At 43.6% G+C, this 24396-nt stretch overlaps 1 protein-coding gene across 13 annotated transcripts in view; it reads left to right on the top strand.

Annotated features, from left to right (window-relative positions):
* Positions 1-2284: 2284 nt before the first annotated feature.
* Ric8b (RIC8 guanine nucleotide exchange factor B) overlaps positions 2285-24396 on the top strand; it is a 106976-nt gene continuing 84864 nt past the window's right edge. For 4 of the 13 annotated variants that reach the window (XM_076554459.1, XM_076554457.1, XM_006986969.4 and 1 more), the window contains exons 1-2: positions 3000-3228; positions 10853-10900. In XM_076554459.1, the coding sequence (XP_076410574.1) occupies positions 3145-3228; positions 10853-10900 (132 nt within the window). In that variant the 5' untranslated portion in view covers positions 3000-3144. Of the gene's footprint in view, positions 3229-3747; positions 3847-10852; positions 10901-24396 lie in introns of those variants that run through there. The other 9 variants (XR_013045775.1, XM_042263444.2, XM_076554458.1 and 6 more) reach the window with 8 other exon arrangements.

Genomic DNA, 24396 nt, shown 5'->3' with positions numbered 1-24396 from the left:
ATTAAAGTTACTAAAATATAATTTCTCAAGCTACTAATTCATGTAAGTCCACATTTTTCTATTTACTCTGAGAAACACAGAATTGGAGCCTAAAAAAATAGCCTATTTCTGCCAAACCAACATTTCAAAGATGTGTAGGAGCCCCCATTTTTTTTTTCTAGACAGGGTTTCTCTATGTAGTTTTGGTGCCTGTCCTGAGTCTTACTCTGTAGACCAGGCTGGCCTTGAACTCACAGAGATCCACCTGGCTCTGCCTCCCGAGTGCTGGGATTAAAGGCGTGGCCACCACAGCCCGGCAAAACCCCCTGCCCCCTTTTTTTTGAAAGAAAAAAATCTTTAGTAGGATACTTTCTTCTTGTTAATATTCTCTTCTGGAGACCTTTGGCTCCTCTACTGGCTAGTTTTATGTCAACTTGACACAAGTTAGAGTCATCAGAGAAGAAGCAGCCTCAACTGAGAAAATGCCGCCATAAGATCCAGCTGTAAGGCATTTTCTGAACTAGTGATTCTTGGGGGAGTCCCCAGCCCGTGGTGGGTAGTGCCATCCATGGGCAGGTGTTCCCGGGTTCTATAAGAAAGCAGGCTGAGCAAGCCACGGAAAGCAAGCCAATAAGCAACATCCTCCATGGCCTCTACATCGGTTCCTGCCTCCAGATTCCTGCCCTGACTTCCTTTGGTGATGAACAGTGATGTGGAAGTTTAAGTCAAATTAAATTTTTTTTTCCCCAAATAGCTTTTTGGTCATGGTATTTCATTGCATCAATAGAAACCCTAACTAAGCCATTCCCAAATAAATAATTACCCAAATAGGACTTCATGAAGTACTGGACAGCTTTCATTTGGATTTCCAGTTTGTTACTTAATTTACCTGGACCTGTTCTCTATTAAATAGGAACAATCCTTTGTCAATGATCCAGTAAGTGCCGTTTCAATGACCCATTTAAATCATGGGTAGTAAATGTCTGTAGACGTAAAAAATGGCTACCTATTTTAATCTTAGGGCTGTAGTTTACAAGACTTTTCTTATAAGTATTCTCCTTTGAGAGTCAGATTAAAATTTTTCTGACCTAATTTACAGATATTACAGATACATACTTTGGATCTGAACTATCTGGGCCTATTTGTTAAAGGCTTGGCCCCCAATTCGTGGCCCATTTGTTAAAGGCTTGGCCCCCAATTCATGGCCCATTTGTTAAAGGCTTGGTCCCCAATGCATGGCACTGTTGGGAGGTGGTGAGACATTAAAATCTAAACAAAAGGAGTCAGGTCTACAGCAGCATGCTGTTGGGGGGATATTGAATCCTAGCTCCCTTCTGGATCTTTGCTTTCCAGCTGCTATGAGGTGAGCAGCTTCCTCTGCCATGCCCTGCCAGGGAGCCATGATGCACCACCTGGCCACAGGCAACGGCACAAAGGAACCACAGACACAAACTACATCTATGTCCTTCCCTTCACTGATTGGCTTCAACATTTGTCTCAATAACAAAAGGTCAACAATTTCCTGCTCTTTAATGATTGGTTCAACTGTATGCTCAATAAAATGCTGGCTCCATTTGAAGTACAAACTGCAGGAAATCTTGGGGTCCATGGGCCCAGCTTCTGTGTTGTTTAATTCTAAACTCCCAATATCTACCACAGTATAACAGAAACCCAAGAAAACGAATCACCATTTGCCAGCTCCCCTTCCTCTTCAGCAAAGCTGAGAAGGCAAACAGGGAAGACACCAAAGATGATTACTTGGCGGTAAAACGCTTGACATTTTCTTGCAGAATTCTTCTATTTTCTATGAAAAAGCCTGGGATCACAGAACAGGCTCCAACTCCAAACTTAATTTTAAAACTATGCATTTTAATTTTTCAAGACTGATCATTTTAAAATAAGAACAGGAGGGCCGTTGATGGCGATGTTCAGGAGAACGGACCTCTTGGTGAGGTTGAGACTTGCTTTGAGGGTTGCTGTATTGGATAATGCCCAGAAACGCACAGGTTCTCAAATACTGGTTGAATTTTTGAGGAATTAAGCAAATACAGGTGAAGTGTGAGTGCCTGGCAAAGAACTAACACTCGGCAAACATGCCCCTCGGTCGTCACCACTGCCCTCATTCCTACTCTGTATGACACTGACGGGTGGGTGGAGAGTGGCCACCTTTGGGAAGGACCTGGATTCAAATCTCTACTTTCTCATTTACTAACGCCTGGGACTTAGGCCAAATTGCTTTATCAGTTTGGGTTCCACAAAGAACTATGTGCAATTTCCCACGTTGCTGCAGCCTAGTGGTAACACAGCCGCAGCCAGACGAGAATTCCATTCACCGAAACCGCTAACTGAGCATAGAGGGAACTCAACCGGCGCTTGACAGCTCCCACCAGGGGCCGGCAGTTTCGCCAGCGCTAGTCGGTCCAACCAGCCACGTCTGGTGCAGGTCAGCAAAGGAAAAAAAAAAAAAAAAAACAAAAAACCAGCCAGAACACGGCTTTGACCCTCCCACTAACGGTCCCTCCTCCTCTGGCCCCAGGCGGTCGCAGGACTCTGGTTTCCGGCCTTCGGAGGACTACAATTTCCAGTATGCCCTTGGTGGGAAGTCTTTCTCGATGGATGACTACCAATCCCGGCATGACATTCGGCTCACTAATAACTCCGAGGACAGCGTGGGATGACCCCGTTGTACGCCGGGAATTGTAGTTTAGTAGCCGTGGGCTGGCAGATGGGTGGGGAACAGCCCGCCAGTTCTTGTCCGCTAAGGGGAATGATTCATAGAGTGTCAGGAGGGACAGTTCTGCTTGTGAAAGGCCAGTACGAAGCTGAACTCTTCTCCAAGGCTGGTAGGCCGAGGAGAGTAGGCAGGGGCTGGGCCTGACCCGGTCCCTGGCGGCTCGTCAGGCCTCCGCCGAGCCCTGGGCCTTGCAGGGGGAGGCCTCGAGGCGCCGGTTGCTGGGGGAGCGGTGACGTCTCGGGGTGAAAGTTGAGGGGCGGTGACGTACGGCTGCCCGGGCGGAGGCTGGCGGGTTGGAGACTGGAGGGAGGGAGGGAAGGAGGGAAGGAAGGAAGCTGGGAAGGAGCGAGGTAGCGGGGGCGCGAGGCGTTTACCTGGGAGGCAGCGGCTGGGGCGCGCACAGCGGCCGCGGCTCCCCCGCACCTGCGGCCATGGATGAAGAGCGCGCCCTCTACATCGTCCGGGCCGGCGAGGCGGGGGCTATCGAGCGGGTCCTGAGGGATTACAGCGACAAGGTAAAGAGCTCTGGCCCCGGGCGTTCGCTGTCTCGCCCCGGGCCGCCCTCAGGGCTTGCACTTCGCATCCTCCCCACCCCCCCACCCCCTCATTCCGGGGATGCGCATTGCTCTCCCCCGAAAACGTTTCCGGCTTGGGCATGCGTGTTTGTGCCCCCAGCCTTTCCCACCCGTGCATCCTGCATCTCTGCCCCCTCCCGCACCCCCCCCCCCCAACTGTAGTGCCCACTCCTCCGATTCCTGGCCCAGCAGCCTGTGCTGTGGTCTTCTTCCTAAGCGTGCAAGTCACACCCCCAGGATCCGTAGATGCGCATCTGCCCTGTGCCCCACTCCTGGACGCGTAAAATGCATGCGAGGCTTTCTCACCTGTATACTGTAAAAGTACATGCTTCTCTGCATAAATATGGCCCTTGACGTGCATAAAACATACCAGCAACGATGGCAGTTCTTTATGTACCAATACTATTGTATGGTTTTCCAGGCGTTGATGTCTTATATGTGATCTCCTTTGATCCTCAGATTATTTATAGGGTAGATGGTATCATCCTTCCCATTTTATAGATGAGGAAACCGAGGTGCAAAGAACTGAAATCACGCCCAAGGTCATGGACATATGTTGTAAGTGGGTGGAAAATCCTACTCCTAATAATACCTATTACTTGTATCGCATTAACAGCTTTCTATTCATTATCTCATTTAATCTTGACAGCAGTCCTGTGAGGTATTACCTGTGTTTTGCAATGGAGACTCTAGATGGGCTACATGACTAGCCCAAGGTCATTCTCGGGAGCCAGTCTTCCCACCTAGGTCTTCAAACTGTCCATTCATTGTTCTTTGACTTTACAGGGAAATGGTGTCTTGTTGTAAATACCACTTCCTTCTCTGGAGAGTCTTTCTCCAGAACCGTTAGCTCTCCCTTTCTTTTCCAGGGGCTTACCATGCTCACCTGAGTAAGTGGCCTGCCTGGCACCTCTAGCCTTTAGGAGACTAGGCTTGTCTGAGGATGATTGATGATGATTTGTGAAAACACACCCTAGATATGACAGATACCTTAGTCCTCATAGTTCCCTTCCTGCTGGTCAGCCCCCTCTCGTCCTGGTCAGTGTCCACTACTACACTTTCATACAGCTGCCAGGATGCCATTTCTGCCCTTAGTAGAAAACACCCCCAGAGGAGACATACTTCTAAAAGAACCTTCGTTCTCACTTAATCTTCCCAACAACCTTGTGAGCAAAGTGAGGACATTCCTCGTTTCACAAATAGTGAAATTTAGGATGATAATGGAGCCCCAAACTCACGCAGCCAATGAAGATGGAACTGGGGTTTGAGTCTGGCTGTCTAGGGCCTTTTTTGCTGTGCTGCTTTCTTTGGGGGCACACATGGGCTGTGTTCTAGTCACGTCTTAGCCCCTTCACCTGACATGCTTCAGGGCTGAGCATGCCTGCCTGACTTAGGAGAAACTCATTTCATGTGTAGGTGTACATATTTCGTAGATTGTATTATTTTAACTTGATTTATTATTGTTTTCCAGAGAAGATATGGGGGAGCCACAGACTGGTTTTCAAAAGGAAGTATAATAATTTGGCTATTGTGTTGAATTAACTAATGTTTATTTAGCACTTACTATATGTCAGATACCCAGCAATAATGGGAACTTTCTTCTACAGGGAAGGGAGGAAGAAAAACCTACACTGAGATCTTAGTCCACTAGTCACTGTTTTGTGGCAAAATCGATTAGGTCCTCTATTTATTGGCTTCCTCCAGTTTATCCCTTCCTCTCCTTGATCTCCCTTCAGGGGGATCTCCTTGATGTTCCTGTCACTCATGGCCATGTCTTGTCAGAGCTTAGCTTCCCCTTTCATACTGTGAATGTTTGCACTGTTGTCAGGTCATCATCATCTGTTGTTTAAGGTGCTGTCCCGAAGTGCTTCAGAGGATTCCCAGACGCACTCTGTGGTCAAGCCTGGGAATGTTCTGATCTGGCGTCAAGGGGACCAGTTAGCTCTTTTAGGAGAAAGCACTCAGTTTACTATCAGTTATAGTAGGAACAGTAGAGTAGGGCTGACTGGAGCATGAAGGAAACAGGCGAGCTTCACGTTGCATCCAGCACTGCCCCTCAAAGGGAGGAACTGTGTGACATGAATAGGAAGGTGATCTGTGCTGTGAGTAGTTGGGCAAGAATAGAAATAAACCCATTTATGTGTATGAGTCGGAAACCCCGAGAAAATAGATGGACGGCATGCCCTTCAGTTTTCTTGTCTGGAGAAATGGATTTGAAAAATGTTCTGATGTAAGAAGTGATTGTGGAGCATTGAGTCCAAACAGAAGAGGAATGGATGATGCCGAGAGAAATTAGTTCATTGTCTGGAAGAAGAGGAGGAGGGCTCTTTATGTTATCTTTTCTCATAAGCTGGTTGTTGCAAGTAGACAGAAAGAAGACAGGGTCTGGCATCAGATAAACCTCAGTTCTGGTCTCAGTTCTGCTGTTAATAGCTTCATGACTGTGGATAAGTTATTTCAAGCCTCTAAGTCCCAGTTGCCTTGTCTGAAAAGGAGGGATTAAAACATTCTTTTTATTTATTGTGTGGATTAGATTCATTGAAATGCAATGCCAAGCACTGAGCATCGTGTCTATGAGGTCTTCCCTGTTAAGTTATGAGGAGTTAATAGTCTGGGTCTTTGATGAGGTGGTGTGGCCAGAGGACAGGCTCTAGAGCCAGACTCCCTGGGTGCTGATCTTCAGTTTACAATGTATGTGGCCAAGTCCGTGTTGCTTAACTTTGCTGTGCTCTCTCTGTCAAATGAGAAGAGTAGCCTCCCACCCTAGGGCTTTGGTCAGGACTGAATGGGTTCTGTGTCTAAAGCACTTAGAACAGGGCTGCTGCTGAAGGAGTCCAGGGCTGTTGGCCTTCAACAAGGCATGTGGCACTGAAGTGATGTAACACAGTTAAGACACTTGGGGACCTTTCCCACTCCTCATCTTAACCTTTGCACCTCCAGTGGCATCATCATCATGGTGTATCTCCTGCCGCTTTCAGAGCAGCCAATAGCTTTGTGACTCCAGAATACACCCAGTTTCTACTGTAGTGCAGAAATTCATTTCCAAGCATTCTTGCTTCATTCGCTGGCCCTTATTATCCTAGAGAGAGAAATCTCGATCCCAGAAAGAAAAAAACTTGTCTGTTTGTCAAGGGTAAGTTGCTTCAGAATAGGAAGATAATTCTTTAAATTAAGAGTAGCTGTTTCTTGTGTGGTGATATTGCATGCCTTTAATCCCAGCACTTGGGTGGCAGAGGCAGGTGGATCTCCACTTTGGAGGCCAGCCTTGTCTACAGAGCAAGGTCCAGGATAACACCAGGGCTACACAGAGAACCCCTGTCTCAAAAAAGAAAAGAAAAGAACAACAAAATCACAATGTTACAATGAACCTCAGAGCCCATGTCAGTGAAGCTAATGATGGTAAAGAGCCTCTCTACTAACCCTGGTGTCAGAAAAGACGTGAAGGAAGACCGAGAGCTTTGGTAGTCTAAGCTATAGCAACACATCTCAAAATAAACAGTTCACTCTGTAACTAAAGGAAGAGGACTTAGGGCTCCACAGTTGCAAAGGAAGTAGTACAGTGCTCCTAAAAATAAAACCAAACCTGTCACTTAATAGGTGAGGAAACTGACTTGATCAACTGTGACTGATAAAGCCAGAGATGACATGCAAGCCACAGAGGCCACCTGGGCATGTCACTGTCCCACCATCTCCAGCAGGATTCCATTTGGGAAGTATGGCACATTGATGGTCAGATGAATGATGAAAAAGTTACTTAAGATACTGTCACTTAAGTAGGTCTCCAAGAGTTAGTTACGGGACAGGAAGACTGTTGGTAGTCTTGAGCTCATCATTATATGCTTGAAGAATGTGACTAGGGGAAAACTAACAAGGAAACAGTTCTAGAAATGCAGCCTCTGCATTTGAATGGGGATTTAAATATCCTGAACCATGTAGAAGGATGTTTTGCTTTCCATTTTTGAGGCTGAGCCTTTACTTTGAGCTTGCCCTAGGTTTTTGCATAGAGATATCCTTGTTACACATTGTACTTATTTCCAAATTGTTTTACAGTCTGTTTTGACTCCTAAGAAGTAGTCTTTGAGTGTACTTGTAGACATCACCAAATTCTCTAGTAGGTCAGCATTTAGCCAGATACTAGAGCAGAGACCATGCAGTAACAACAGTAGTGGCCATTTAATGCCTACCTACCATGTGCAAGGTGCCAGCTGTACCATGTAAAAGAATAAGGAAACCTTATGGATTGTCAAGTGCAGTATGACCAGGATTGCCCTTAATGAGCAGTATCTGATGGCTGAGTTTTCTTGGGGGGGCCTCTCATAGGTAATAAAACCTGCAGACATGAGTCTGGTGTGTCACCGAGAGGTTCTTGTTTGCCTGCCTGGTCTTTAAGTTGAACAGTGATTTTACTCTTTGATTTATATTCAACTTGCTCCTGTTCTGGAAATGAATGTTAGTTGGCTAACAGCTCTAGAGAGGCACGTGTTCCCATCATTTGAGCTTTAGAAAGGGGAGGAAGGCGACAAGATTGAAAAGCTCAAGGCCAGCCTGGGACATTCAGAAAGCCCTGTCTCAAAACATTACAAGTATTTAAGAAGCATTGGAAGGAGAGGTAGGAGAGTATGTTAGGTCTGATCTAGCTTGGGTAAGTGAAGCCAGCCTTCACTTCAGCATCTGCTGGGTACAGTGGTCTCTGGGGTTGAGTTTCTAAATAGCTTGATCCATTGAGAGTTTAATGGATCACTAATTGGAAAATACACTAGTGCCCCCCATGCTAGTATATTTTCCAGTTAAATTAAGCTTTCATGCTGGCTATATGGGACCTTTGAGAACTTCTGTTATTTTTTAAAATACTGTTTTTATTATTACTTTAAATTTATTATTTGAAATTATTATTTTCGATCAAACTTGCTATGAAAAAGCAACAGAAAAGTGAAAAATTAGCCCTTGGTACTATTCTAAATTCTCACCTAAAAAAATAATTCTATGTAGGAAACACTTAGAAGATATTTTTGTAACTTACTGAGTATCTTTCCAAATAAGAATTACTTTTTTTCCTGTCCTCTGCTTATAAATGCCAAAAAAACATTTAGGAGAAGTATTAAGTTTGAACAACTAGACACATTTATTCCAAATAATTTACAGAACTAATATTTTATGTAGAGTGGCAAAAACTGAGCCTTTTTGGTTTCTAAGTATAAATATTTTCATTTATAGGGAGCCTCTACTGAGCAGCCCTGAGAACATTAGCCTGCTGCCTCCTCATCTTTAATGTAGGCTTCCGTGACCCCGGCTCTGTGAATTCCTAAGTCTGGCCTCAGATTCATGACCTCCTCTACTCCCCCTTCTTCCCTCCCCCATTCACTTACTCTATCCTTTATTCTTAAGATTTTTATTATAAAATAACCCCAGTGCGTCACCTTTCTTTTAGTTGTACACAGTATTTTATCGGATGGATAGGATATATTCAGTAGGATATTTTGACATACACGTTTTTCAGTGTTGTATATTCAGCTCGCCTCTTACTATATTAGAAAACACTGTCGTGAATGTGCTTACATAGATGATTTTTCTCTCACTCTACATGGCTTCATTAAAATAAACTCACAGGAGGAGGAGTTCTGGGTCAGATGGGGTCAGTATTTTTGTGGCTTGTCATGTGTGCTGCCAGTCCCTTCCCTTCAGAGGTTTGTGTCCAGTGGCATTGCACTGCACCAGCTTGTGATGCTCTCCTCACACGGCCCTCTGCCTCGTCTTGCTCCGCTTGGGCTGGCCTGTGAGCTGCCCAAAATACTCTTCCAGAAGGTTGTTCCTGTTCTGTCCTGGACTTCCCCCGGTCATCTGTAGCCTATGCCATTTCCGATTTAAAGTTTTACATCTCGTCCTCGTCTCTCACATACCTGTTTCAGTTGGTCTGATCCATTTGTGAGTCGCCTCTTTGAGGTTTCCTTAAATGACCCTTATCTCTCTCTTTTTTTTTTTTTTTTTTTTGGTTTTCCGAGACAGGGTTTCTCTTGTGTAGTTTTGCGCCTTTCCTGGAACTCACTTGGTAGCCCAGGTTGGCCTCGAACTCACAGAGATCCGCCTGCCTCTGCCTCCCAAGTGCTAGGATTAAAGGCGTGCGCCACCACCACCCCCGGCGACCCTTATCTCTTAACCGCCTGTCTTCCCTTTGGCCATTTCTCACACTCAGACCGCCTCCCTCCAACACTTTTGTAGCTCATTCTGTTTCAAAAACTGTTTCTGCAAAGCTACAAAACAGAACTACCAAAACGATGTCTTTCACACATACTGTTCTTAACTGTGGTGGGTTGCCACTTGTGTTGGGCGAATGGACAGTGAGAAAAACAGGGAAAGCGGTAGAGAGCTCGGAGGAGTGGCTTGTTGGTTTGCCTTAGGAAGAAGAGTTCAGGTGGGCTTCAGGAGAGTGCTCCTGGTTAGAATGTGGGAGCCGAAGTCTGTGCTCGTCTTGTGACCTCCACTCTTATGCAAACAAGCCGCTTATTCTGTCCATTCTCCTTTGCTTCTGCTACAGAGTGGAGAGGACACTGTGGCCAGTCATTTCAGGGGAACCATGACACTCTCTTCCCTTCCAGTTAATTTTTTGTTAATATCATTAGCAGCAGCAGCAGCAACAGCAGCAACAACAGTATCCTAATATACACTGCTTACTACTTGTCAGGCAGTGAGACGGTGTCTTAATGTACCGTAGCTATCACAGCCCTCACAATGACCTCTTAGCTAAGCACTATTTTCACAAGAGAGCCCAGGTACAGTTTACTTGCTGAAGTCACAACTAGTTAGAGTGAGGGAGCCTCTTTGTCTTCTCTGCAGTTCTCTGATGATTTCCTCCTCCTCTCTGTCTCTCTCTCTCTCTGTCTCTCTCTTCTTTTTTTTTTTTTTTTTTTTTTTCCCCCCACTGAGACAGGGTTTCCCTGTGTAGCCCTGGCTGTCCTGGAACTCGCTCTGTAGACCAGGCTGACTTCGAACTCAGAGATCACCTGGGCCTGCCTCCCAAGTGCTGGGATTAGAGGTGTGCAGCACCACCGCTGACCTCTGATGATTTCTCAAAGCATAGAACACAGCATAGAAAAAGCTAGTGCACTGACGGGTGTTTCCAGTTTCTGTCCATCTGTGTTTGCATTCCCGTCTCCCTCTGTGTGCCATCCCCTAATGGGTCCCATTTCTCTCTCAGAGCTGCCAGCTTCCTGAATGTATGGTTCACATCTCTACAGCTAACACCTGTTTATCCCTCCAAGTCCGGCTCAGTTATCCAGGGCCGTGTGCTGCGTCCACCTCCTCTTGGGTGGCCGCTGCCTTCATTCCCTCTTCTCACCTGTATTTCCGCCATGGTCTTTTCATGCAGCTCTACACTTATTTTTTTATATTATTACATCAGTCTTACTTGAATAAGAATATTGAGATGAGTATTGAGATGAGAAAGCACTATTTCATAAGAAAATTAGTGTATATATATATATGTATATATATATACATATATATATTTGTTTGAAAATCTTTAAAATGTATTATTAAAATGACAATGTCTCCTTTCTCTCCCCCTCAGCATAGGGCTACTTTCAAATTTGAATCAACAGATGAAGATAAAAGAAAGGTAAGGTTTGGTGTGTGTGTGTGTGTGTGTGTGTGTGTGTGTATGTGTGTGTGTGTGTGAGAGAGAGAGAGAGAGAGAGAGAGAGAGAGAGAGAGAGAGAGAGAGAGAGAGAGAGAGAGACTGACTGACTGACTCCTGGGTGTTTTAAGTGGTGGACTTGTTTTCATCTGATGGTTGTTGATTAGTTTTTGGTTTCACTTCAATTTCTCAGGAATCCTGAGAAGACAGAGGTAGCAGGTTTAGGATGGGTTACACATAACCCCTCCTGTTTGTCCCCACAGAATCCCTGGGCTTAAGTAGGGGAAAGGTTCAGGTGGGACTGTCAGTAGATTTTCTTACTGCTGAAAGGTTGCCTTCTTTTGGTGGCAGAATTCCAGGTTGGACAAAATGTCAGGCTCGTGTAAAGCTTGACTCTGATGGCTGAGTTTGGGGAAAGCACCTTTTCCTGCTGCTGTCCCCCAACCACGTCTTGGCACTGTACCTACTTACATTGTTACAGTTGTCTCGGTCACCAGCACATAGTCACTGAGGAGAATGGAGTCAAGAGAAAGTAAAGGACTTACTACAAGAGAGGGTGCATCAGACGTGACCATTCAGTGTGTGGTTGCCTTCCTTGGTGGGTGAAGGCCTGGTGCTGAGGATAAACCTGCCCTGCCCTTTTGTTTTTCTGGGCACCATACCTCTCTCCCAGCCTCACAGATTCCAGTGTCAGACAAGACTATGGCTGAGTCCGTATGCATCTCTTGCTGATGGAGGAGTGGCTCAGATGCTGGAGTGTATTGATTACCTTACATGTATCCATTTAGTTCTCTACATTCCATATCTCATATCAATGCCTGCCTCTCCACCTCCTAAGATTGATTCTCCTAATTCAAACTTTCATCTGGATCATCACATTAGTTTTTTTTTTTTGTTGTTGTTGTTGTTGTTGTTATTGTTTGTTTTTGTTTTTGGTGTTGTTTTTGGGACAGGTTTCCCTGTGCAGCCCTGGCTGTCCTGGAACTCACTCTGTAGACCAGACTGGCCTTGAACTCAGAGATTCACCTGCCTCTGCCTTGAGTGCTGCAGTAACCTGCCTGGCACTCCATTAGTTCTTGCTCTGTCCTTTCGCTTTCTGGTGACCTGTGGGTCTCGCTGCTTGTCCATAAATCTCAGACAGCAATCTGGCCATGTCATTTTCAGCCTTAAGATCTTGCAGTGACTGCCTACGCTGACAGAATGACATAATAGTATCAGTGATCTGATCTTTGCCTACTTTTGCAGCCTGATTTTTCTGTTTCCCTTATATTTGTATTCTAGTATTAAATGTTCATAGCTACACATACAGACACATTATTTCTTCCCTTCTACATTGCTAGTTTTCCTCTTCTTATCTGTTAACTCCTCCATGATAGACTCTGAGGACCCATCACAGCTGCAGTTGTGAATGCACGGAAAACACTCAGGAAGTCATCTACTAAATGAGTGCCTTGGGTGCAAAGAGGACTGCTTTTGGATTTGGACAGAGTTAATAAGACAAACGATACCTTTTGCAGTAGAGATTTATGGAATGAATATGCTTTTTGGATAGCTTTAGAATTGGCCTTCTTAGGAACAGTCAGAAGCTGGGAAGTGGGCAGCAAGCGTGTGTGTATCCTAGACAATCTTCAGGAACTAAGTCTTCCTACAGAGTGGCACAGTGTCTGTGGAGGAGAAACTGGTAGGTGGTTATTTAATTAAGATGCTTTTTGCCCTTTGACCAAAAAAATACATCACTTTTGGAGACCTGTCTTATGTTCAGATTGAACCCAAGTGAACAAAATTTTTTCATTAAAACATACACAAACAGAAAAGATTGGAACCAGCCAGTTAAAGGATACTGGGAAGAAACAATGGCCATTGACAGAATGCTATGAAGTAGTAACAAGAAAAACTGAAAAAGAACAAAGTAAGGTATTTAAACAGAGCATATTGGATGTTAGACTCAAGATAGAATTTCAAGTTAGGAAGGCAGCTACTATTTTTTGATTGGGAGAACCCATCTTGCATTTGCTTTTACTCATCATAATAAGTACATTAAGAGCAGGAGAGATCACCTGGTCAATAAAGTGTTTGCCTCACAATCAGGACTCAAGTTCAGTCCATAGACCCAATGGACAAGTGCCAGGAGCAGTGATACATGCTTGTAATCTCCACGCTGGAAAGAGAGAGATGAAAGGATCCCTGGAATACATACACACACACATACACACACACACACACACACACACACACACACACACACCATAGAAACCACACGTAGATGGAAGGATCCCTGGAACACACACACACACAGATGGAAGGATCCCTGGAATACACATACACACCTGCACATACATACATGCATATACACATATGCATAAAAATCTAAATACAGTTGCTTTACCCCGTAGAAATATTAGTTGAGAAGGGAATTTTCCTAAATTAATTATACATGTTGTTTGTTTTCTGTGGAATAGTAGAAAAACCTGACATTTTCTAACTGTTCTTCCCATTTGCTGTCTACATGAGTTTGATTCCAGATACTCAAGTTCCTCACCTTTCTAGTATTTGCATATAAGTATACATCGTACCATATACTTAAATCATCGCTAGATGCGTGTTAGGGTGTGAATGCTTTGTAAAGTTGTAGTGCGTTGTGAATAATGATGAAAGTCCCTATATGTTCCGTGCAGAGACAGTTTTTTTCCTAAGAGTTTTGGTCCAGAGGTTGTTTGAATCTGTTGGTGTGGAGATTGCGCTCTGCTACTTTTAGATCTCTGGAGAGTGACTTGTGCACTGGTGTTGACTGCAGTTTGTGTGGAGGTTTCTGCTTCCTGGGAGGTCTGTTATAAACAAGTGTCATTAGGGACCTAGCTAGGTGATCTTCATTAATGGAAAACATTGGCAAACAAATCCATCTCAGTCTCCAATGGTTCGAACCATTAGTGACTCTGATGCCTACGGTGCCTTGTAGACACTGGCAGGCAAACTGTGGGACAGCTCCAGTGCCAGCAGCGTTAGAAGGTCTCTGTGGAAACGGTAGTAGGACTTCACTACACTGAGCCCAATGTGAAAACACAAGGAATCGAGTTACTGTGGAGTCTCTGTCCTTGTACTGTCCTAAGTGTGCGTCTAGAGCAGTGGTTCTCAACCTGGGGGTCTCGACCCCTTGGGGATCGCATATCAGATATTTACATTATGATTCATAACAGCAGCAAAAATTCAGTAATGAAGTAGCAATGAAATAGTTTGATGTTTGTGAGTCACCATAGCATGAGGAACTGCGTTAAAGGGTTGCAGCATTAGAAAGGGTTGGAAGCCCCACTCTAGAGCCTTCTGTCAGTACCTACTTGGTCACAAAATCCAAGACCTCCCCTCCTTTCATAAAGTACAGTGCTGTGCCAAAAACATCAGCTGAAAATGCATCCACAGTGATACCTTCCTTATACTAAAAAGGAAATTTGGTGACAACCTAGAATAGTGTAAGGGGCAGTATCCTTCAAACAAAACAAAACACCTTCATTGTACTGACTCTGCGTGTGATGACAAATGAGTGCGCTCTAGATCTGGTTCCCGACACACCGTCGTGGTGTTCAGTTTTACAGAGATTTACTTCCCCCACCAGTGCGTGAAGTATGGAGACGGTTGCAGTGAGCCCTGAGGTTTATGCTCACACTGCTGGCCGGAGTGTGGTGAAGCCTCGTGTGGAAGGGCTTCTCCAGCATGTGGGTTCTCAGTGCCCACTGCTCTGTGGCTCTGTCCCATTCTTTACCTTTGGAAGTCTAGTTCAGAGGACTTGAAATTATGATCTGATACCTTGTCTTGTCTCCTGTCTCATCACTGTTGAGCATCAGGCTGCAGTGGGGAGCCACACAGGGAACCAGCAGATGGAAATGGGTGTGTTTTTCTTAAGGAATAGTCAGATGTGGTTCTCCTGCCTGTGTATCCGATGCACACTGTGACAGGTGCGTGTGAGTCGTTGTGGGTTTGGATGGAAGCACCTGCACTTGCTTTACATCCTCACCTGAAATGACGGCTGTGATTACCTGTCACACATAAACAAATGTGTCACGCAAATATGTGAGATGGGGAAGGGAAATGAGGAATAATCTAGAAACCCACGCCGGGACGGTGAAAGCTCTTCCTTTGGTTTTAACACAAAACGTCCCTCACACACCAGTAGAGAGTATTGCAGTAACAGTTGAAAAAGGTATGTCACAAAATGAATAGGGCTGGATGACAGCTCGGAGACACAGTTGGCCTAGCGTGTGTGAGGCTCCCAGTTCAGTCCTCAGTACCGGGGGTGAGGGGAGTAAAACGCTTGCAGCTCCTTAACTAAGAACACAGATTATCAACTGTGGAGCAGCTTCAGGTGTCTAAGATAACTGTGTAGAAGGAGTGTTACCATACCCAAACCTCAAGCGTATTCATCTTTTCTCTTAAGCCGTCGGGGAGTTGCTAAACTAAAATTGTGAGCTCTAGGACACAAGAAGCCTGAGTTACTTGTGTTCTCAGCTCCCACCACCGTAGGTGGGAACTGCAGTGATGGGTGTGGTGGTGCACGCCTTTGATCCCAGCAGTGATTTCGAGGCCAGCCTGGTCTACAGAGCAAGTTCCAGGACAGCCAGGGCTCCACAGAGAAACCCTGTCTCAAAAAACAAACAAACAAAACGACAACAAAGAGATGAGGGAAAGGAGCCTGGAGGCCGAGTGGAGGCCAGAGCTGCTGTGATTAGGGCTTGCGGTGTGGTTTTGTTCTCTCCCTTCTCTTAGTTACACGTCAGGGTTGCAAACACGGCTCCCGATGTTGTTCACTGAGGGAGCAAGGTAATGTGTCTGAAGAGTGGTCAGAGCTGTAGCTGTGATCAAAACTACACAGAAAAATGCAACAAGGAAATTCACTAACATTGCTACTTGAATATTACTGCTGTGAAATAGCTTCTTTTGTAAACTTTTGGATTACAATAGATTGCATTTATTTAAGAACATAATTATATAATGGCACAGTATAATACAAAATAGTATTTCAGAATAATACGATTGGATCATGAACATAAAGCAATGCTTTCTTTTTTTCTTTTTTCTTTTTTGGTTTTTCTGTCCTGGAACACTCTTTGTAGACCAGGCTGGCCTTGAACTCACAGAGACCTACCTGCCTCTGCCTCCTGAGTGCTGGGATTAAAGACATATGCCATCACCACCTGGCTTACTTTTTTCTTAATTGTATATTTTTTCTAAAACTGAACTTTCTTAATTACCTTATTAAATTAGAGTAGTATTATTTACAAAGCCAGTTTATATATGAAATAAATGTATATGAATATAAAAGTCCATTTTGTTATTTCAGATCTTTTTGTTTGTATGTTTTTACTAGACTAGGGCCCCCCACCCCCACCCCACCCCCACCCCACCCCCCGACATTAGAGCACCGGTAACCACACACATCTCAGTAACCCTGTGCACTAGGCCTGTGTAGGCTTAGGTTCCTGAGGTGGCCTGTGGGTTTGCCTCGGCCCATCTGCAGTTGTGTAGATGCTGGCGTCACCATGAGCTATAGGAAACAAATGGCAAATGTTTGTGTTACCTTCCTCCAAGGAAAATGTGCCAAGACAGTTAATCCTCAACTTGGAATCCACTCTTAGGAATAGCCCCAGGCATGGGTGCTTGTTCTGAAAGTCTTTGTCAAACTTAAAGAGCTTAATGTGGCTTATAAATCTGAATCAAATTTACTTGATGACTTTAGGTACATAGTACAGATATAGTGCTCACTCGGAAACTAGTCTCTTGACAGAAATTTTCAGGCTGGGGACAGAATTCAGCTGTAGAATGCTTTTCAGCATCGTCAAGGCTCTCAGAGTCTTCCTTCCCCTCCCTCTCTCCCTCCCTCCTTCCCCCTCTCCCTCTCTCTCCCTCCTTCCTTGTCTCCCTGTCTCTCTGTCTGTCTCATAGTTGAGCTGTAAAATGCTTTCTAGCATATCCAAGGTTTTGGGTGCCACCCCTAGATGGTAACTTAAAATATTTTTTATCCCATTAAAATGTGCACACAATACCAAATTCACACCTCAAGTTTTTGTTTTTAAAGCTCCTGCCTAGCAGCAATCTATTACAGGTCTTGACTTTTAGGCAGAATGAACGCGTAGTAGCAGTTCAAACCAAACAATTTGAGTTTTATTCCAAACTGTATCTTTCACTGTAGATATTTTGCCAGAGAATCGAAGGGATAAATCTAGGGGAGATGGACAGAAAAACACTTCTGATTTAGGGTCTTTATGTGATCTTTAAAAAAAAGAATTGTGTATGTGCAAGCTCATCCCCATGTGCCTGTGTGTGCACATGGGGATGGGCATGACACTGTACATGTGGAGAGCAGTCTCTTCCTGGAGTGGCGCCTGCACTCCCCACCGCGTTAAGAAACAAGGTCTCTCTGGCTTCTGTTGTGGGCTGCCAGCTTTTGCGGTTCCTCCTGTGTCTACTTCTCCTCTCTCCAGAGCAGCTCGGACTCACGATGAATGCATTCTAACACGTCTAGCTTTTCCAGGTTCCAGCCTGGAGCTCAGATTGTCAGGCTTGCCAGCCGTCTCCCTGGCCCACCCTGTGTGATCTTTATGTTTCTTTTTGGGACTTCTGGGTGAGGTGATAAGAATAGTGTCTTTAATCTACATTGTAGAGTTCGGGATATATTTTCTCATCTAAACATGCCAGTGAGTTCGTCTTTCAGCCATGGTAGTGTATGGAGCTCTATAAGCCCTCACCCCAGTGAAACCTATGAAAATTATTGTTAAAATAAACACAAGGTTCACAAGGTTTTTGTTGTTGTTTTTTAAAAAACTAATCCAAGAGTATATAATGAGGAAAACATACTGAAAAACTTCTGGAACTCAATAAGAAAAGTGAATTGGTGGTCTGTGTACTGAGCCCTCCAATAAACAGGTGCAGTTAAGAACACTCCAGCTGCTAGTTGGAAGGCTGTCTTCTCAGGAGGGATACAAATTATAGTTCTTATCTTCCGTCAAGATTTTCTCCTTAGCTTTAGCTTTCAGTGGTTGGCTTTCTCCTTCCACATGGGCTCTGGGGATCTGATTCAAGCTGACAGGCTTGTTTTCCACGTGCTTTGACCAGCTGGACCATCATGTGGTCCCCAAAAGCATCTGTAAAACAGTATGTCTGTAATGTGATGGTGTGCAGAGAGCATATATAAATACAGTGTTTTTGCCCAGCTACCACAAAGGTGAATGGTAGCAAAGCTGTATTGTACTAAAGTGATTCCAGATGGTAACTGGAATCCACAAGAACAAATCGGAAGAAGCAGAAGTGATAATAAACAAGGGCAATAAAACAAATATTGTGCCAGGAGGTGGTGGTACATTGTTGCACAAATCCTAATTGATAATAAAAACTCTGAGCCAGATATTGGGGCAAATACTGAAAGATCAGAGACAAAGAAACAAGCCAGTGAGAAAACTTCTCACCACTACCAAACCCTCAGGCCGAAAGGGAGGCAAGATCCTGTCTCCATGAGTCCTCAGACTGAATGCCTCTGAGTCCTCAGCCAAAAGGGGCACCGAACTCCTGTCTCCTTCTACCTTATATTCCTTTCTCTGCCCAGACATATCACTTCCTGTCTCAAGCTTCTTAGTGATGGAATTAAAGGCACGTGACTCCCAAGTACTGGGATTAAAGATGTGTGCTACCACTGCCGGGCTCTGTTTCTCTTTTAGACTGGATTAATCTCATGTAGTCCAGGGTGGCTTTGAACTCAGAGATCCAGATGATCTCTGCCTTCCAAGTGCTAGGATTAAAGGTGTGTGCCACCACTGCCTGGCCTCTATGTTTAATCGAGTGGCTGACTCTGTCCTTTGATGTTCAGGCAAATTTTATTTGTTAGAGTACAAACAAAATATCACCACAGTGCATGCCTTTAATCCCAGCACTTGGGAAGCACTGAAACATTGTCTTGAAACCCCCCCCAAATTATTCATTTTAATTATTGTTGTATTTGTGACATTTGCAGATATAATGTATATAAAAGTATTTCAAAAGAAAAAAAGGAAGATTACTATATAGGAATGATATTTTTATAACTTCCAAAAATGAATATTAATCTGGAGCAGATCCATAAGGTGCATATAGTAAGCCTTATAGCAGTGGTTCTCAACCTTCCTAATGCTGTTACCCCTAAATACAGTTCTTCATAGTGTGGACCTTCAATTATAAAATTATTTTTGTTGCTACTTCATAACTGTAATTTTGCTACTGTTATATAATGTAAATATAAGTGTTTTCTGATGGTCTTAGGTGACCCCTGTGACAGGGTCATTCCACCTCCAAAGGGGTTGTGACCCACAGGATGAGAAACACTGCCTTAAAGTGACAGCTTAAGTACATATCTCAGGATTAGATATTAAAGACTATGAGACTTCATTGAGAGGAGTTGAAGATCTAAATAAATGAAAAAACCCATGTTTATGAATTAGAAGACATATCAGTATTCTTCCCACTGATCCACCAATTCAGCGTAATCACGTCTAGAATTCTGGGTAGCTTCTTGTTAGAAGTTAACAGGCCAGTTCTGAAATTAAATCAGGCACAGAACAGCCAAAGGAATCATGGAGAAAAATGTGGTGATATATTGTGGACCCTAATAAACTTGCCTGAGGATCAGAGGACAGAGTCAGCCACTAGATTAGACACAGAGGCCAGGCAGTGGTGGCACACACCTTAAATCCTAGCACTGGGACGCAGAGATCCATCTGGATCTCTGTGAGTTCAAGGCCACACTGGAAACAGAGTCAGGCATGGTGGCACACACCTTTAATCACAGGAAGCGATATCTGGGCAGAGAAAGGTACATAAGGTGTGAGGAAACAGGAACTCACTCTCTTTAGACTGAGGATTTCATAGAGGTGAGAACTAGTGGCTGGCTGTTCTGCGTCACTGATCTTTCAGCTTTCACCCTGATGTCTGGCTGTTTTTGTTGTTGTTGTTTGTTTGTTTGTTTTTTAATTAAAAGATTTGAACAACAGAAAAATAAAAATGGTGGTGTGTATGGTAGGGTGTGCTTGTAATCCTGAGGACAAGGTGTCCAAGGCTAGCCTTGACTACTTTGAAAGTTTGAGTGCATCCTGAACTGCATGTCTCAAAGAGGGGTGGGGGCAGACTCAACAGTTTCAAAATGGACAGAGTGAGCCATGGTGGCCAAGACTGGCAACTGGCAGGAAAGTCAGTGTGGCTGTTAACCAAAGATAACTGTGTGTAAATGATGGGGTTGGTCCTTACCTTACCCCACATCTCACTCAGCATGAATATGGGGGCTGCAGGGATAGCCCAGCTCTTAAGAGCACTAGCTGTTCTTCCTGAGGATCCAGGTTCAATTCCCAACACTCACATGACAGCTCACAGCTGTCTGTAACTCCAATTCCAGGGGATAGACACCTGCACACAGACATACATGTAGGCACAACACCAATGCACATAAAATAAAAATGAATAAAATGTTTTTTTTAAATGAAAATTTAATCAAAGATCTGAACCCAGGAGGTAAAGACTTAAAACTCACTGGGGAAACCAGAAATCTCCATGTTTTCAGATGATATCAAAAACATAAACAAAAAAACAGACAAACTGGACATTTTTGAAGTTAAAAACATTTGTGCTTTAAAAGATACTATGAGGAAGAAAAAAAGATAATCTGCAGAATTAGTGAAAATATTTGAAAATCATCTATCTGCTAAAAATTTCACCTAAATATATAAGGAACTCTTTAAATTTTTTTTTTTAAGTTTTATTTATCCTTTTTATGTGTGTGAGTGTTTTGCCTGCATGTGTGTTTGCTTACCAGGTGCATGCCCGGTGCCGATAGAGATCAGAAGAGGGCACTGGATCCTCTGAAACTAGTTGCAGATAGGTATAAGCCTGTAGATGCTGGGAACCGAACCTTGGTCTCTCTGCAAGAGCAACAGATACTTTTAGCTGCTGAGCCATCTCTCCAGCCCAAGGAACCCTTAATCAGAAAACAACTGAATAAAAGGAACAGAGAACTGAAGAGCTAGGTTTACAAAATAAAAAGTTGGCATCATTAGTTATCAGGTAAAGGTAAATCAAAACCACCATAAAACCCAGCTCACCCCTACTGGGCTAGAACAAGAGGTAATAACAAACACTGACAAGAATGCCCAATCACCAAGCCTTCACACACTGCTTGTAGGATGTGGTACAGCCAGTCTGGAAAATAACCTGGCAGTTAAACCAGTTACCATCTAACATACCACTTGCAGCCCTAAGTATCTAGAGTGGCTGTCTTGAGTGTGTTACAAAAAGAAATGTGGGTATAGTCCACGTAAAACTGTACACACACAGGTTTGCTGCCTAATAATCAAAAAATAGAAACTACGCAGATGTCCAACAGCATGTAAATGATGAGGAAAATATTCCTACAACAGAATATTATTCAGTTAAAAAAGAAATAAGTAACTGGTGTGTGCTACCAATGAATGGACCTTGAAAGTGTGCTAAGTGAAGGAAGCCAGACAGATGTGTGATTTCTGTTAGTGTGAAACATCTTAGATAACAGATCCTTAGTGACAGAAAATAGTGGTTGCCAGGGACCTAAGACTAGGGAAAGAGAGGAGCCGAGATTTACTGCTAATGGGGATTGAGTTTGTTTTGGGAGTGATGAAAATATTCTAAAATTAGATAGAGATGATAGCTGCACAAGCGTGAATACATACTCTAAAAACAAACAGGCTGTATACTTTAACAGTTGGGCTTTTTGTGAATCTATCTCAACAAAGTGGTATAAAAAGAAGTGTTAGTAGATAAAGTCTACTATACACCTTTCCTCTTACGAGCCCTGTATGTCTGTGTGCACCTTTAACCGTCACGCAAAAGCTTCACAGGCTGTACTGTGGTTCTTCTTGATTCAGACCTCAGCAGCCTAGTCCCATGGCCCTGGGTTACACCACATCAGGCTGCACTGGCCCGTTATGTGCCGTATAGCTCTGCTGTCTGACTTAGGTGTCTAGGACTCGAGGGTTGTGGAGAGCGCAGACTTGGACACTGAACTATTACCAGCATTGAAGGGTATCAGAGCATGCTTTCCACCAGGGGCTGGATGGGTAACTAGAGCTCTTGGCCTCTAGAGTTTTGTTGTGTGGCAGACTTTTTCAGAGACATCAGAATTTTGTTGTTGTTGTTGTTGTTGCTAAAAGTGTAAGGTTCCCTTATTCAGTACTTTATTCATTTCTTAGAAATTTTGCTTATATGTCAAGGAAAGTGGAATATTTATATGTCTGTGATTGATAGAACTCATAGGGACTAGACATTGCCAGTGATCCTAATTATTCCACTTATCGATGAAAAATTGAGATAATTTTTTCCCAACGTCATGGCTTGTGGGAGAGCTGGGGCCAGAACAAGTCTCCAGTTCTTCTTCTTATCTTTAATGGTCATCACTGTGTAGCCCATCCTCAGAGAACCTACGTTGTAGTAAGGGGCCCCGAATATCTTCCTGTACAGGGACACTCTGAGGTATCCTGCACCAGAGATGTCACATTCTGAATACTTCTTCTGAGGCCAGTTTCCCAGCAGCGCTCTGCATGTTGATGACAGTGTGGAGAAAGCCTTTACCAGGTCTGCTCTGGTCGATTCTCTTAGTTTCTCCACGGTCCTCTCTATTTCTGTTCATGTTTCACTATTCTTTTGTTACCCACATCCAGCTCCTCGGCAGCCTTCTTCTCCTGCCCTCATACCACACTCACCAAGAGGCTTCTCAGACTCAAGTCCCTGGGTTATTTATTCAGTATTTTAACACCTAGCTAAGTTGTTGTGTATTGAAAGACACTTAGCACTTACTAATTTTACATATGTTAAATCTCTCTAATATTATAATTTAATTTGAGTCATGTTCTGTTATTGCTTACTAACCCTAAAGAGATGTTTCTTAATATTTCTCTTAAAACTTTTTTCTTATTTGGGGAATCCTGGCATGCAAGAAATGAAGATATTTCTGTAACTGCCAGTATTAACTTAAAAACCTCAATTTTCTTAAAAGACTAAAGTTTTTCATCTACATTGGAGAACAGGACTTTTTAGAAAATAAAGACACTTAAACAGTAAGAGAAACATAGTGGACTGGTTTTAATGTTTGAAGAGAAAGCATTTTTACATGCGCTTTTCTGCTTTCAAGAAAGGAGGGGCAGCTGAGAGGTTTCTAAGTTTTCATTGACACCCAAGCTGTCTTTCCTATCTGTTAATAAATGTTCAGCATCTCATTCTCAGGATTGCTAATTAGCAAAGAAACTTGAGCCAAACCAGTTTAACTTAAGATTGTTACTCAGAACACTTTTCAGTCTTTCCAGTAGATAGAGAACCTCACCAGTGGGTTTGTGCTACTGAAAATGCACATGTCCAAAAAGAGAAGGTGGAGATGGAATTTTTTTTTTTTTTTTTTTGGTTTTTCAAGACAGGGTTTCTCCGTGTAGTTTTGGTGCCTGTCCTGGGTTTTGATGTAGACCAGACTGGCCTCGAACTCACAGAGATCCGCCTGGCTCTGCCTCCCGAGTGCTGGGATTAAAGGCGTGAGCCACCGTTAGGAAAAGCCCCCAAATGTATAGGTGCAATATTGATGTAAATAAACATGGACTAAGATGAGTGAGTATTCATTTAGAAAATCTGTTTAGCTTCGTCTTTTTATATAAAAAATATTCAAATTTGATCCCCAGAATCCTTTTCTATGACCTTTATTAAAAGCATGTTTTACTATTCTAGTAGTAATTCATGAACTGTTTAGTATTTTTTAAATACAATTTTTGAATAGTTCTCTTACAGAATGGACAACCAATTTACTAAGTTATTTCCCACTACAGATGCAGTAACTTCCCTTGTCTCCCCTCTCTCCCTCCCTCCCTCCTTCCCCCTCCCTCTTTCCTTCCCTCCCTCCATCACTCTGTCCCTCCTCCTTTCTTGCTTTTGCTCACTTGCTGTATACAGAGGGCAAAAGTTTAGAACTATCAGATTCAGGTGGCTGACCTTCAGTTCCGGTTAAGAACTAAAATTAGATCCCTGTGGAATATATATCCACTGACATCTGGTGGAGAGCATAACCTTGAGTGGCCAGAAAGACATCATCCAAGGGACTTTGCTTTGACTATAAAAATTCCTTGGACATCTCTCTTCTTAAAAAATTTAAAAATTCCTGTGACTTCTGTATTGTAATTTGTAACACACGTTTAACATACACATCCCACGTCCCAGTATTTTAGTATCATTGTGGTCCAGAAGATGCACTAGGACCGTGATGTGGGGCCACATCCCCAAATGAATGTATAGAGTCTATTTAAGATTAGAATCCTATGCTGTCACTCTAGAGGGACTGGTTGATGCCAGTGAGTCCAGATGAAGTAGCACTGTAGTCAGGATGGGGAAATAGCAAGGGGAAGTCCATGGTCATTGATGAGAAAGTAGCAGACGAAGTAGAGCAGTACCACTGCAATAGAAGA

The sequence above is a fragment of the Peromyscus maniculatus genome, chromosome 18, assembly GCF_049852395.1.
Source record: "Peromyscus maniculatus bairdii isolate BWxNUB_F1_BW_parent chromosome 18, HU_Pman_BW_mat_3.1, whole genome shotgun sequence".
NCBI classification, from domain to species: Eukaryota; Metazoa; Chordata; class Mammalia; order Rodentia; family Cricetidae; genus Peromyscus; species Peromyscus maniculatus.
This window is presented reverse-complemented; position numbering and strand designations above follow the sequence as displayed.